Raw genomic sequence first — 16593 nt, forward strand, 5'->3', positions numbered from 1 at the left:
GCTGCCTCTTCCACTTCTCCTTTTTTTTCCCTCTCAGTTTTCAGCTAGACAATTAAAGAAGCAATTGTTAGAAAGCATTTTTATTAATTTTGTTTCTAAGGAGTTGTGTAGTTCACTTGATTCATGTTTTCAGCAAATATAATTACCTTATAGGCGCCATACGTAGCCATTGCACAGATGAGAATCATAAGAAGAGAAATTGCAGTGGCAATGCACATATCTGGAAAAGAAACACACAAAATGATTGCAGGTAAATTCAGAGCTTGGTTCAGTTATTTTGTCATCTACTTTTTGCAGAGCATCTCAAAGGGTAGGGTGGGAAATGGGTGGAGACGGGGTCAGGTGCGTCATTCAGCCATTGCTGAAGGAAACCTCTGCCTTTCGAGGGGAACTTCCTAAATATGAGAAGCACAGACAGTGTTTCTGCAAGCCTGCAGCCTTATACTGTGCAAGCCACTGTAGCCTCTATGAGCCTGTGGAGAGGAAAGGTCTAATTTTTCTGAGAATTTTCAAAACTCGGGAGCAGTCTTGACAAGAACACTATTTGCTGGTGATGATGACATCTGTTGTCAGAGAGTGCCTGCTTTTCTGCACTACAGATTGTTTCTGCACCAGCAGTGGCTGTATACCATTGCTCACATATCTCTCTTCTGGAAAAGGAGCAAAACTGGCAGGTAAAGGCATCTTAGAGCAGAAATTACATCTTGAAAATTTTCATTTCAACCAAGAATACTACAGAGATGTATTTATTAATGAAGATGTGTAACTGTAAAGGGAGGTGAAGCAGTAAAGGAAGGAAAATATTCTTAAAGATTTTGATTGGGGTAATTACAGGACTCCTTTTTCTTTTCATTGCTGATCAGCTTTCAATTAACTTTTCCTTAGATTTAAGAAGTTCCTAAGCCACAGACAGCTGGAAGGAGATCCTGGGGGAAAAAATTACATATGCTTGGTCTTTTCATATGCACTTCCCTTGATATCATTACAGGCCATTGTCAGGTTATCAGAAGTGAATTTCTGAACCCGACTTTATAGTGAGTTTGGGAGTGCAATGGCACATTGTGCCTACTTTTCCAAGGCTAAGTCAGTGCACAAAGAGGAGGGAGGATGTGAAGTACACAGGACATGACTTAAGAGATTCTGCCTCTGTTGCTATCTCTGAGGTACCTGCTGTTCACATTGCTGCCACCAGGTACATTTAAACTACCTGCCTTGATGAGGCACTTGGTGGACCTGAGACACACAAATACATGACAGTGTTCAGGTTGTTCACTATCCTGATTTTGGAGGTATTCTAACTGTAAAGATGACTTCAAAATGTAAAGATTACTTCATTTCAGCACAGAGTTGCTGTAATATCTAATGCCACCACAATGATAAGAAGCATCCCACAGCATGGGCCAGCTCCCTCCAACTCCCTGGATGCATCAAAATCTGGTTCTGGAGAAGTGCCTTGGAGCCTTCATCAAAGTACCTGAAAGGTTCTGACCCAGCAGCTGTGGACAGGTCTCACCTACGACCACCAGGTAGCAGCGCAGACTCACCAGGGTCATGGCTGAAGAGGAAGGACAGACACTAATCTGTCATTATTTCCAGCCTACCAATATGATCATCCATGCAGAAGACAAAGGACCCAGTCCTTGATCCTCCCATGCCTGAGGGAAAACAAACCTTGCCCTAGTGTAGAGCTCTGATGACACTAATCCAGATTTATGCTGGCCCTTGATGCAGAGAGGAACCTGAGACTTGTGAAGGAGGGGGAAAAATGAGCAAGAGAAGACTTGTTGGCTGGTGAGGGCATCTCCAGATGGTGTTTATGTTCTTTGGGCTACAGGTTCCTTGGGCACTGTGCCTACCAATGGCAGGATTAAGGAGTTCAGAATCCAGGCCTCTCCTTTTCCAGGACACTGCATATGTCCTGGGTTTCAGGACTCTTGTTCTCTCCTGTTGCCCCCAAATTTTGTCCTTGTGATTGCATAGGGATTCAAATGTCACTGAAGAAGTCCTATTGCAGAGTATTTCCTAATTTAATGGATTAAATTTAGTGGATAAAGTGTCCTTTTCTGACACTTGGAGAAGCACTGTAGTCTAAAGTCTGATGAGGCCCTTGAGTGCAGATGTCCTTACTCACAGTGCAAATGCTTGAATCTTTGTCTTATTGTCCAAATACGCCCCTCTCACCCAGGAGAGGGGCCAGGACTCAGCACTGAGTTTACCTGCACACTGGTGCTCACTGCTTCCTTCACAGTGGCTTTCTGCAGCTCAGCTCGTGGGTGCTATGAAAGGCCATCAGGAGGCATCTGGGCCCCCTGCTCATAATTCAGGAGGGAATGACATCTCAGTGCATCCTAAATTGCTCTACAGATGCACCTCCTTCTCCTCTTAGACTGTGGAGGTGTCTGAGCTGCACTGCTTTGAACTGTCTCTAGCTTTTTAGGAGCTGTAAAGGCTGTGCTGTGCCTGTTAGAGGTGATCTGAATTCTCGCCTCAAGAGCAAGATGCATCCACAAAATAAATCTCTACTAATAAAAGGTACTTCTTCAGACACTTTTAGCTGCATGACCATTTACTCTGGCTGCCCACATACATCCTGTGAAATCAAAATTATTTTGAATAGACCAGGTACAATGGAGGTAATAAAAGAAGTGGAAATGGCTGCCTGTAGCCGCTAAACTCAAATGAATCTCTTGTAAAAGAGTCTCTTGGATCATTACTTTTATTCTGAACATCAGTTTGGGGGCACTGCTTATGTATTTTTTCTGTCTGCTCTTAATCCCAACCACCCGTATCCAAGGGGAAGCGTCATTGTCACTTGCAGCAGACACAGCAGTCACAGTCACCAGGCTTTGCTGGTGACCACGGCAGAACTGGTTCAGAGCCAGAGCCTAGCAAACTCCGATGAATTTGACACTGAAGCTTGTCTGACACACTCATGGCTCCCTGTCTCCAGTGTCTCCCTAGCTGTGCTCCACCATGCCAAGTCCTAGTTGGCTCAAGCTAGTTCTTTCTCATTTAAGGCTTCATTGGTTTTTTTGAGTTGTGTCAGCTTCAATTAATCAGAATGAAACTAGATATGTAGCACATTAAATGAGAAACTAACAGGGGTGTGTGATTTTTTTTTTCCCAGCCATACTGTGCTTTCCATGACATTCATGGCTAGAAGGGCTTTACTTGGACCACTGAAGGGGTTATACAGCCTATTAGGCTTTGCCTTAGATGGTTTTTTGAGTTTTCATCTTGAGTTTAAAGAAACCAGTTGATTTTTTTTTCTTATACATTGCAGTAAGATTCTACCTTCCCATCGCTTTGGGGAGAAGATGCTGCAGGGGTTAGGCAGAGCTTCTGCCACGGGGTACTCATGTGCATGGCAAGCTGCATCAAAAGTTGGAGCTCCCTCAAATCCATCTCAAAATTATTTCCTTGCCTTCCCCTCTCCTCTTGTAAAGGAGTCTGGTGGTGGGTGCTGCAGGGACAGGGAGGACAGCCAATGAGGCCAGTTCCCAAGCCAGGACTTGTGGTGTGATGAAGACCTCAAATACTTCAGTTCATCACCTGCACCAGCCCTGGAGTTAATCACTGGCTCACAGCTCTGACAGCAGGGGCCAGAAAGCTGCTGATCAGCAGCCTGTGATCTTCAGGCAGTTTCACCCACTCTCCCAGCCTTATTTATCCAACAGCCTCCTCGCTGCCAGCTAAGGATTACTGCCTTGCTCTCTCCTCCAGGCTGCCTGTGCAAGCTGGGTGCCACTGCTGTCAGCTGCTGTGAAGCCTCCTGGGTCACAATCCATGCAGCACTGGCATTTTCTCTCTGGCAAAGGAAGGAGGCTAACGAGGAGGAAAGAGTTTTCTGCACCTTTGAGTCCAGCACAATTTCCTCCAGAAGATAAGGGGGGAAGATACTGCTCTAAATATGCTAAGCTGGACAGGGATCTAGTTTTTTCCCCCCTTCCCTGTAACATGGGGTTCATATTACATGATGGTGTTGATGTATTGGGGCCGAAACGTACTCACTCTACTACTTCCATTTATCCCCCCCGCATAAGTCCAAGCCTGTTGTCTGTAGGCTCACTAAAATTTTTCTATTTGAATTAATCTTTTTAAGTCCTGGGTGCATGTCATGTTAGGGAGAGAAATCATCATATTATCCTGCCCTGCCCTGAGATCTCTGCTTGTCCCATCTATCTGCCTGTCCCAGGGTAGGGACACAGGCAGATTTTGGCCTGAGTTGCTGACACTGGTGTCAAAATTCCTCTCAGTTTCTGTAGGGCCCACAGAGGATTTCAGTCCTTGTTGTCATATGACTTACGAAGTATCACACACATCTTTGACACTGTGAAGGCAGTAAGTTAAAACCAAGCAACACCCACTGCTGATTTGGGCTGTCAACATTTCAGGATGATGGTCTGTGTGTCTAAAGAAGCTGAGCAGAAGGCTCAGGTGAATCCCCTTGGGAAGTCAAAATTAATTATAGGGTTTTTCCATCTCCTGCTCAAAGATTATTAGTCTTTTAACAGCAGCAGTATTACACTGAGCAGCTCACATGTTTCTAATTTTTTCTAGTCCAGCTTCTAGTTCATAAACTCCCTCAGGCCCTAAGGAAATAATAAGAAGAAAGATGAGTCTGAATGGGTCCAGCTGAATATCCAGTACACAGGGAAGCCCAGCATTTTGCCCAGCTCCCAGATGTACATCTTGGAGAGCCAGCAAACCACACACACTGGTGTCTTCCAGTACCTCCATCTGCCACATAGTAAGTCTTGGCAGACTTTTTTCTTTTCTTTTTTGTTTCCTTTTCTAGAATATAAGGGAAAAGCAATAGCCTAGAGGTTTTTCTAAGTGTTCAGGTAAATCCTTTGTCTAATCAAAAAGGCATTTTGGAGCCTCTGGTAATGCCCTGGGAACGACACTTAATCCTGAAATTAAGGCTGAGCAGCCCTTTGCAGAACTGATGATGCACTGGCATTTTCAAGGAGTTTGCAGAAGGCTGGCTGTGGCTTTGCAGGTGGCAGGAATTTTTCCCACTCCTGGCACAGGAAATTGAAAATTCTCCATAAACCAGACACAGACAGAAATAAATCTGAATACAAATACTGGGGAAATCCTGGTTTTTTGGAAGTCAAGGGAAACTTGTCATTAACTTTATTTCACTACTGTGACTCAGCTGATTAGTTTATTTCCAGATGATATTTTCAGTTCTTTTATGAGGAAGCCTCTTAGAGAAGGGAGGGAAAGGGATATTGCATATTTTATGCAATAATGCATAAATATTGCATATTTTACATGCAAACTCTGCATCTGCATTTTTTTTGTTGTTTCCTATTGATAGGAGCATCCATAGTAATGAGAATAATGATGAAAACAGTGTTTTCGTCATTATTATTTGTCAACAGAAATACATGTAGATAACAACTTTGGGGCCTTCTTTAGGATAAAAAAATTATGCATCTTCCTGTATTTCATACACATGGTTTCAGCACATGCAGCTAACCTGAGAAACATTTCTTCAAAAAAAGACAAATAAAAGTAGGAAAAGAGAAGAGCATGTGGAAGTCTGTCTAACGATTTATCTCATAATAAAACATTTCTTCGGACTTGAAACAAATATAGTTATACTTAAAGAAAAGAAGAAAGAAATTATCTCCTGCCAGCTATTTCCAGTAACTATAAAAGCCAGTAGCTTGATTCAGCTGCCTTTACTCAGTAAGGCATTAAACTGGAGGGAGTCAAAGAATAAAAGGAGACATTAATTCAAATGTTCATTCGTAATTTAACTGGCTGTGAAATGTTCCTTTTACCAAATGGAAATAAGGTCGTTTGGCCCACAAGCCATTCTTTTACAGTCTTGCAGCATTCACTTCAGAAGCCTTGTTAAAAATATACAGAAAATACAATTTTCAAGTGTAGATGGAAATCCCCAATGTACTTGATCTGACAGCTATTGCATTACAAAACAGAATTACAATTTTAAAGCCTTGGGCACTGGCAGGCCTCTGATGTCAGCTATATAAAACCACACTGACAGACAGTCATTACCAAGGTTAATCTCTGAGAATTAGGACAAGGCAGTCAGTTTTAATATGTCAGAATCAGCTAGGAGCCCATCTGTATCTACTGTGGTCCTTACTTTCTTAAATCCAGTTATATAAAAAGATTTTTAGTCAGAAGTTTTAGGAGGTTTTTCATTGAAGACATAATAAAGTAGCAATCACCCCTTATCATTAATTTAATGTAGACCCTCAAGGTATACTTGCATTAAAGACCTTGTGGAAATAAGCATTCTTTAAATGATACTCAGTGGTTCTGACACACCATAGGGCAATATTTTTCTAATGTGGGGGGCTATTGCTTCTCCTACTGGCATTTTTATTGACTTCACTAGGAATGAGGAAAGGACTTTGAGCCTTTTGCTGTGGATGAGTGGGATTCTGAGCACAAAAACACCAGTGTGACTAGCAACAGACTTTGTTCCAGAGAAATGTTGAATGTAACCATCTTGTTAGCAGAAATGAAAATAAAAAGACATTTTTATCAAAATCACTTTGAGGGAAAACTTTCCTAGATATAAATTAAACAGTTAAAACAAATCAACAAACATTACTAAATCATTTGAAACAGTCAAGGAAGAAAGAAACATTCGCAAAGGACAGGAGGTTTTGCAGGAAACAAATGGCCTGTCTCACCCTTTGCTGAAAGCGTGCTGGAGATTTTCTGTTACTGCCCTGTGTTATTCTAATATGCCTATGACTATACAGTTGGTATTTATGTTTGTATCTACCAGAACAGGTTTGTGCAAGTCATGCCTCCTGCCCACGGGGGTGTGCATATATACATACAACATGAATGAACTAACTCAGTTCTATAAATAGCACTATGGGTTCTTATGCATGTGTGGGCACAATGGGACACAGTGCTGGAAAGTGCAGAGACTCCATATCTCCTCATGTCTTGTAAATCCCCCTTGGTCTTTCAGCATCATGCTCAGGCATATATTTCCATGCCAAGGGCTGGTTCTGCCTCTGCCGAGCCAGGACACAGCAGAGCAGACAGATTGATTACTAATAGGTAGTAGATAAAGTTGCTACTAGGAAACCAGTTTGAACTGTGCCAAGAATACACCCTTCACAATAAAACTGCATCTGTAAGATAGCAAGGTGAAGCAATAATTAAAAGGACAGTAATTACTGAAACAATAGGACAATTACATAAGTGCTGGAGTATTTAGGCAGTTTGTACTTACTGGCATCATCCATAAATTCAAATTCACCCCCTAACTCAGCACTGGTTAGATGGTACTGGTCAGGATCAGTCAGGGCACTCAGCAGAATCAGCAAGACCACCGAATTGATAATCTACAGAGAGGAAAAACAGGAAAGGGTCAGGCTGTGAAAGTAATCCATGAAAAACCTCTGGCCAGCACATATCCACCGTGGTCCAAGCCAACTATGACAGAGCCTGTTTTCCAGCTGTACAATCGTAGTATTTAATTAACACTGCAATTAGTTTCTCTAGAGTGGTGTAAACAGGACCTATTTCCTCCCCAAGTGGCAGCATGAAAATTAAACAAAATGTGCATTACTTCTTTTCATTCCAACTCTATCCCCATTTAGTTCTGCTGCAAAAACTAAAATCAATTAAAACCAGTAATTTTGAGAATATTACAAATGGGTGCTGTAGTCAAGGACTATTAGCATGGCAGAGTTGAAATTGGGGACAGGCTCTGTGAAACTGTTAGATGATCAAAGAGGAGCTGAATTGCTGGGAAAGGCTGTATTTTAAGAGGCCATGAGTGATGAGCTGATTTACGTGAGCTGCTAAATGAGGAGGCCTGGGGGGACAGGAGGACATGGCAATGGGAGCCCTGTGTCTAATGCTCACATTCCTCTGTCATATGGCACAGAGAGACATTCACATCCACCAAGGCCTTGGCTGTGAAATGAAATCAGTGAATTAAATGCCAAGAATATAGTACCAAGTGATTCAGGAGAAGAGGATTGTCAAGTATCAGCTATGAGTGGATAGGAGAGGTAGCCAAGAGCTGTATTTTAAAACAAATCTTAACAAAATGCTCATATCACTTCCAAGTGAAGAGGGCTAACTGCAGAAAAGAAGATTTTTCAGCTTGACATAATACAGTTAGGCTAAAAGCTTATACCACAGAACTAGGAAGATAACTGGTGAACAAGAAAATGGAAAGAAGAAAGCTGATAATGAAATATGCTGGGAAAGATGGGGTTTTGTTGCTTTGGTTGTCACTTTGAAGTCATCCCTACCTGATCACAGGTTACTAACAGCAACAAAAAGGTGTAGGAACAGAGGCTATTGTAAGACATAAAAGGCTAGAGAATTTCTTGGGTAAGATAAAAGCTTTTTGATAGGCAAATTCCATCAAGTGTAGCTGATACTGGATCTGTTAGCAGTCTTTGAAAACTGTTGAGAACAGATTGAGTTCATAAGACAAGGAAAGAGCAAGCACACTTTATGCCTTTTCAAAGCAGGAAGGCTAAATAATGAATTTCTAGCTAGACTGTGAGATTTAAAAACAAATCCAAGAACAGACAATCAAGCAGTCCCCCTCTAGCACTTCAAATTTGTACAGTCATAAACAACAATCACGATGGGCTTGTCAAGGACAAACTGTAAGTCATTCATCTTATTTTCCTTCTCTGACAGCCTAAGAGGCCTCACAGACTGGCCAAAAGCAGTAGGATATCATCTCTTTGCATCTTAGCACTCCTTTTGACATTAGGAGATTCTCATAAAGGAGCACGGAAAACCTGGTTTGTTTGAACAGGCAGGAAGATGAGCGCACAGCCAGCTGGATAGACGTACTGAAAGAACAGTTGTCAAGGATGCACAGCCAGCACAGAAGATATATTGATTAGGGTTTTCCAGTATCATCAAAAAACTTGATATTTCAAGTCACTTGTGACTTGTACCTTTCTTTAATTTGCAGACAGTTCCAAACTGTAAGCACTTTAGGGGGTAAGATTAAAATGATTTTGACCAACTAGAGCAGAATTCAAACAACAGAGTCCAATTCCATACCAACAAGCATAGAGCATCACATTTGTCACCAAAAATACCCGAGTAGGTGACAGTTCCTCAGAAGGGAGCCTGGGTATGACAGTGAATGAACCAAACATGACTCAGTGGCATCCCATAAGCTCATCTTTGTGGTTACATGGTGGTGGGTAGTACTGCAGAAACCTGGGTAGTAGATGCACAAGCCATCCTCCCACTTGCCCTCCTGCAGAAAGGGTCCAGTTCAAAACCCTTTAAAACACATAAGGAAACACCCTGGGAACAGGGTTGTCTTGGCTTTGAAGACATCAGATGGCTGTCAACATCCAAAGTTACATTCTATAAATCCTACTAGTTTTTAACATTATGTATAACTCTACACTGCAATCCAGTTCTTGCTTTATAGTCCTTTGTGGAAAGCTAGAGGACATAGGCCAGTAATAATAATGTTACCTAAGAAAAGTACTCAACCAAGCAATCAAGTACAAAAACTATAAATGTATAGAGTGTTGCTATTTTAAAGGCATAGAGGTTTTTTTGTAGAGATATAGTCAGGAAGATTCATAAAATACTGACCTAGGCACTCTACTTTCTCCTTATGCATATGTCCAGATTCAGATTATGTGTTTGTCAGCACTGCCTTTAAATCCCTATATAAGACACAGATTGTGTTTGCCTGATCTGAAGTCTGCTGCCGTCAGTGGGAATCTCTCTAATGCTCTTTAGTGCATCACTTTTCTGTTCTATCAGGTTGTTCTCTTGAGATCTTCATAATGGTCTCTGAGCACCTTCCAGCTGTGCTGTCAGCAGTGCAAGCAAAATGCACCCCATGTTTGTTTGCTCACCCTCGTTCTCCCAGAAATGTGTGCACAGTTGGGTGTACTGTGTTCATCAGGGTTTTCATTTTGTTTTGAAAGTGACGTGACCGTTGAATTTTGAAAAATGTTTTAATGCATAAATTCAGTATGCCTAAAAACTTACTGATGTAACATTTTCCAAGGACACATAATCAAGGACAAGGGCATAAAGAATGATTCCCTGTTGATAAATGCAGTTGGTATGTGAGTTGAAATCTCCATTCTAGGAAAAGTAAAGATTTTTCTGCTCTCTCTGTAGGGCCAAGATTTTCTTCAAGATGTTCTACATTCCTTCAGCAGTAAATAGTGTAACAATCAATTAGCAATGCTTAGAAAGCCTTTTCATTATGCAAATTTTCAGTAAGGAGCTAAGCTCTATACCTTCCCAAAGAGCCACACTGACCTCCTTTTATGAATGGAGAAACAGAAACATGTCCATGAACATGCAGCAGGGTGCTGTTCAGTGCTAAGAATGAAATGTAAGACTTTGCACTATCAAGTCAGAACTATGACCTCTGTGTCCTTTGGCTGGTTGTGGCCATAGTGCTACCCAGGGTTACAGAAGAGGAGCCCCAGGGGCACTAACAGGCCTTACTGGCCCTGCACAGCCCCACTTTGGGCCTCCCCACATCCCTACTGATGACCCAAAACCCCATCCAGCTCAGCCTTCAGTCATCAGTCCCTGTCCCAGAGGTACCAGTCCCAGGAGTGCCAGTCTCCAGCCACACTTCCTGGATGGACCTTGTGAATGGATATTGCAGCTTGCCTCCAGTTGTCAGCCCTGGTCTCAGCCCCTTTTGCTCCTGGTTGGCCTTCCTAGTTCATCACCTTCCCTGTTGGGGCTGTTGGTAGACCCCTTGATCAGCCCCAGCCTCTGGTTCTGCTCCTGGGCTCTGTCCCTGCATGATGGTGCTCAGAGTGCCCTTACAAGAGACTGGACAGAGATCCCATGGAATGTCCAAGAAATACCCAAGAAATACTCTTATCCTGATATAGAAATAAAATAATAATTAAAAAAATTCCCCAAATCTTAATTCTCTGGCAGCCAGATGAAATACACCCACCTTCTCAGCAATGAAGAGACCCCAAAATGTATAACATAAATGGGCAAAGAGGAAATATTACATAAGAGATAGATAGGCAGTCCAAATATCGGAACATTAATTGGATTTCCTGCTCTGGGCTTACGAAACATAATTTCAGTTTTGAGTAGAAGACATTTTAAACACCACCAACTGTGTGAGAAACGGTGCATACAGACATGAGGGAGAAAGGCAGCACGTGCAGAGGCTGGCACCATCACTGCCAGCCACTGCTGCTGCTTCCATCTGCACCGTGATGAAGAACCAGCAGCTTATGCACGGTGTGAGGCAGTTCCACTGGAAAGAATGTGCAGTGTTTAGGATGCAAGGAAGCAACTTCATGTCTTCCACAGAGAGCATCCAGCATTTAGAAACTATATAATGCACTAAAATTTCAGACCTCTACTGCCAACAAGTGAGAGGCCTTCTTCTCCATGTAATTTGTTCCAGAGATCAGCAGGGAATTGTGGGGACCTGGGAGGTATCAGGAACCACTGCATCAAAAGGTGATGAGAAAATAAGTACCACTACAATTTCAGACCCTTCACAGAAGTGCAACTGCATGGTATCTATCCCAGCTTATGTGAAATGAAATTAGTTCCAGCAGCTCCTTAACACAGAACTGCTCCTGATTCCTAACTCAAGCAGACAGAGAAGTGCAATGTACGCAGATGTCTGCAATCACTAAAAGAATTGCCTGGAGTTACAATGTCTTAATTTCTCCCTGTCTTTCTCCAGTTTACAGTCAAGAGTGGAAATAAAATTGCTCTGGTAAAGGAGTTTAGAAGAGGAAATATTAAGCTCACTTTAAATCAATACACTGCACTAAAAATACAGCCATGTTTCTATTGAAGTGCACAGGGTCCCTTCCACAAATAGTCTACTACAGTTGTCCTAAGACTTCCTAATGCAATGAAGAGAGACCTCAACGAGAAAAAGGAAGGAAGATCCCCTAGCTTCACTTCTATTGAGGGTTCAATTTATAACTGGAGTCCATGCATGTAGCAGTCTGAATGTTCTCTTTGTGGTGAAAGACGTAGGTATTGTTGTAATTCTGTATCTGTTTTCAGCTTCACTGAACTCAAGAGAGATCCACTTAAGCACATGCCCTTAAATCTCTGCACTGGTGGAGAACTAACTCCCTGCCTGCGTTCCTCTGTGGTTCCAGAGAGCTGGTTTACTGACAGGGAGCACCCCAGTAATATGTACATATAAAAAATATTATACTTTTAGATAAGGGGAGAAAAATAGAAAACTGCAAAGATAAGCTTTATTTTTATGATCTAGAAATACGAAAAAAATAGATTTAATGAAAAAATTCTGGGCTATCCTTCAACTTCCTGTAACCCATATTAGTGAATTGTAATACTGTGATTGATAGGGGCAGCTAGTTAAAGAAAACATCACTGTAGTTTCCTCTGTAGACCCAGGCCTGATGCAGTATGAGCTACCAGATGAAAGAGAAGATGATGTTTCTGACAAAAATGGTTGTGACTGAGCAGCAAAGAACAGTAGCTTCCTCTGACGTCTTTGAACAGTGCTTGGGGTGTCACTGACCAAGGCTCCTAAACCTTGGCCAGGTTTTGAAATGGCACACACAATTCCAGCATATTTTTAATACCCACAAAATTGGTAGGGTTTACTTTGTTGTCCTCTACAGAGATATTACTGAAGCAAATCACCAAGGACAATAATTTTACTAGTAAAAAATCCCAATTGTTTTTAATAAAACTGAAGAAAATCGCAAGCAGAAGTCCTGTACCCTCTATCTTTCTCCAAAAAACTCCAGGCAAGTTTATGACTCTAGGTACTTGTTTTCTATAGAAACTATAGAAATAAAACCTCAGTCTTAAACTATTTTTGCTCTTTGAAACTAAACAGAAGAATATTTTCTAGTATTTCAATATTTGAAGGCAGTATTACTATTAGAAAAAGTAAGAATGTATGTAAAATATCTATTTAAGTACCTCAACATCTTTATTTCTCCCCATCTACCTTTTCCTTCTCACGTGGCACGTTCTTTGCATTTTCTTGATTTTTTTTTCTTTTAGCATAAAAGATACTAATAAAAGCAAGAACACTTTTGTTCATCAAGAGCACACAAGAACTCTACAAAGGTTAAAAAAAAAAAATCAAATTCAGAGTTTAACTCCGTACCTCAAGGTAGATTTGCACTATCTGGGGTGCTTTTCCCAAAGTTCTATTAGCATTGATCATGAGTTAAGATTTGTGAACCACTGCCCTGTACAGGCAGATTTTTTTATGTGATTTCTTTCTCTCCCCCTGTTAGGCAAAGTTTTGTGTTTGTTGAGTGTTTGGGGGTTTTTTTCTGATTAAAGAAGAAACAAGGAGGCAATTTTAGCAATAAAGGTTTTAGAGCTGACTGCTGTGGAGAGCAGGCAAACAATGCACAAAGGAATGAGGTCTCCTCCATGTGCACAAGTTTCTTTACAAATGCCATGGCAATGATTCAATCACTTTCCCCTTCAGGGCCCAGGAGCTACATCTGAGCATACCTCAGCCACTGGCCTGAACTCCGGGAATGGAGCAGCAGGAGAACTCTGGCTGTCAGAGTAGACACCTCTCTCTTTTTTCTGCTGTGTAAGCCTTCTGCCTCATGCTAATGAAAATGTTTCAACTTCCCAGTGCTGGGGGACAAACTACTGGTATGTTAGTGCTGCACAAGTTAGTATGTGGTCCAAGGTAGGAAACCCAGCCACAGTCATCCAGTGAAACAAAACAGCCTGAAGGGAAATTGAAAGATGGCTACTTAAACCTGGCTAAAAGGGGATCCTTCAACCCTTTAACCAGCGAAATTGATTATCAGACATTATTACTGAAGTCAAAAGATTGGAGGAATACAGAAAAAGATGAGCTATTTATTCAGGAACTGCAAGTGCTTACAAAACATTTTAAAAACAAATTACAAACCGTCCTGCTTCAGGTCATTGTCCAACCTTAAAATAATAGGAGAATAATAGAAAGTGTTATTCCTGCACAAGTTGTTCTTTCTCCCTTCCCAAGTGCACTGCAATAGGGAGAGCACTAGTCAGGCCGGAAGTAGTGATTAGGTTTTTATGCTCTTTAGTCTGGAGAACACAGGGTAGAGTCTGCAATTCTTGTTCCTATTTTTCTATATTACACATGAGAAGTCAAAGAATCATCCATGCAGGCTCAGACGAGCATATTACAGAGTGCATGTTATAGAGAGCATATAATAGAGAGTTGCATAAAATATTTAAATCAGACTTTATTCATAACATCTACTTTGATTGCTGTGACACTAAACACTGAACTTTAAAGGCTATGCTGATTTAATTGATATAGGAAGTCCAGCATAATTTACCAGCACTCTTCCATACAAACGACTTAACTATTGCCTACTGCCAGCCTTTCAACAGTCTTAAAGCCCAAACCACAAGCTGTCTGTTATTAATGAAATATGGAAATTATTAAATTTATTTAAAAAAAGAAATTAATGGACAGATTGTGCAGGATGGACACTATTGGTTTCTGCCTCCCTAGAGATGGAGTTTAATTTGTTATGTACTTAATCTTAGTCCTTTCCTGGTTTAAGGAAATAGCTTATTTTTATGCAAATTTATTATTGGATTCATTGTTACTTTTACATTGTATTTAAAGAAAGTTGAACCTCTATCTCAGCAAAGTCCTGAAAATGATTGCTGAGGTCTTCTGCCCAGCAAAATCTCCAGAAAAATATAATCATATACCCATATTCAAATGATATCATTGCTAGACCAACTCACCATTTCTCCTAAAAGTCACTTGGTTCAGGATGTGGTGGAAAGCTAGCAAAAAGGTGGTATGCAATAATACCTTGCTAGGAAAAAGGTTGTTCAACTAGCCAGTTGGGATTTGCTTGGATTCTGCATTTGCCCTTGACATCCAAAAATGCATGTTTGAGTCTTGCAGGTGACTGTGAAAGGTTGAGGGCAGACCTGCTGAAGTGTGGCTGTGATGTGAGTTGTGGCAGCTCCCACAGGCTTAGACCTTTGTGTGAACTTGTGACAGAGGATGGGCCAGGACATGCAGCTCAAGGCACCTGGCCCTGGCTAGTGGCTGGTGTGTCTCACGCCCACCAGCCCACAACACTCTGCTCAGATTCACAACACTGTGCTCAGATTCACCTCTAGCCTCTTCGGACATGTGTCACTGCACTGGTGAGAAGACTGTGCCCCAGTTTCTGACAAGAAGTCAGAATGCCCGATTAATTAAAAAAAAACCAAACAAAACACCAAAACACAATGAATCTTCAATCAATTATTCCTATGTAACCACCACAGGCAGTATCTACAAAAGCCATGCAAGTGACTGACTGCATCCTTGAATCACTCCGCAACCCAAGGCAGGGATTTAGCTACGCAAGGAAGAACTGGAAGGATGGTACAGTACGGATAATTACTGAAATAGTAAAGAACATGATCACATGCATCCAGGCTGTCTGGGCACAGCTGTTTCACTGTAGAAAAATGCACCTCTGCAAGGCGAAAATCTCCCACAAACCTGTGTTTCTGCCAAAAGCATTTGTCCTGTCTGTTCTCAGTGGCTGAATATATTTCCAGATAGAACAAGACCTTGCTCAGCACATGCCAGCAATGAAAAGAAAAACAGTCACTGTACTCTAAAAAGCTCTTCCAAGGTTGGGTACTAGGATGACAATAGTCAGAGCTGACCGCAGACATCTGAACAAGAGCTGACCCACAGGAGGTCCCGGAACAGTGCACTAGGCTCAAATCCAAAATATTCCTTCAATGATGCCTCCCTGGCAGAATCACTCAGATCGACCAGGAGCACTCTCTTTTATCTTGAGCAACAAGTGTGGGTTTTAGAATCTTATTCTGCTGCGTGGAAATTTGGGGCTTTAAACCTCCATCCCTGCTGGAGAACAGCACAGAAACTCCCCTGCACATTTTCAAGTCTTGACCATTTCAGACTTCCAGTCAAAGCATAAACCTCACAGTAATAACAGACAAAAAGAAAGCAGTGAAGGAAATTAATTCCTGGCTATTTTGCAACATCCGTTCCGTAGGTCCAGGAATATATAAGACTAATTGCATTTTCACTGACGTCAGTCTAATCAACGATCAGTTTACGAAGCTTAATGTGTTCTCCTCTGGCTCACTAGAAGATACATATTAACCTTCAACAGAACTTCTAAACACATTTTACTTGATTAATGTAAAAACTCCCCTCCATTCTATAAATATATTCATGATTTTTGTATAAAAGCCCAAATGTAATTACAGCACGCTGGACTCTTAACAGGATTTTTTCCTTCAACAAGCATTTATATAAACTTTGCTGTTCTTACAACCAGCCATCTGTTTTCTCACCGGAGGGAGACAACTGTTACTTGTAATCCCAGTGAATTTATTATCCAACTGAAGGCCTTAATAAGAAAAAAAGGGTATTTTACGAGGGTTTTCAATTTCTGAATTGATAACTGTATTGATTAGATGAGACAATTGTGTCATTATCTCGTGACAACTGATGCAGATTATCAGCCATGATCGCAATGATTCACATACTCTGAAATATCCCACTGTGGTATTTGGGGATACAAGAAAAACTGCCTATGTTAGGGGATTAGAGCTTAAAAACATTTTCATAAA

At 41.3% G+C, this 16593-nt stretch overlaps 1 protein-coding gene across 1 annotated transcript in view; it reads right to left on the reverse strand.

Annotated features, from left to right (window-relative positions):
* LAPTM4B (lysosomal protein transmembrane 4 beta) overlaps positions 1-16593 on the reverse strand; it is a 57075-nt gene that overhangs the window by 33921 nt on the left and 6561 nt on the right. The window contains exons 2-3 of the mRNA XM_050317149.1: positions 7238-7349; positions 147-220 (exon numbers count right to left, since the gene is read on the reverse strand). Coding sequence (XP_050173106.1) covers positions 147-220; positions 7238-7349 — 186 coding nt within the window. The remainder of the gene's footprint in view (positions 1-146; positions 221-7237; positions 7350-16593) is intronic.

Source organism: Myiozetetes cayanensis, unplaced genomic scaffold, assembly GCF_022539395.1.
Source record: "Myiozetetes cayanensis isolate MyiCay16 unplaced genomic scaffold, myiCay2020 scf1, whole genome shotgun sequence".
NCBI classification, from domain to species: Eukaryota; Metazoa; Chordata; class Aves; order Passeriformes; family Tyrannidae; genus Myiozetetes; species Myiozetetes cayanensis.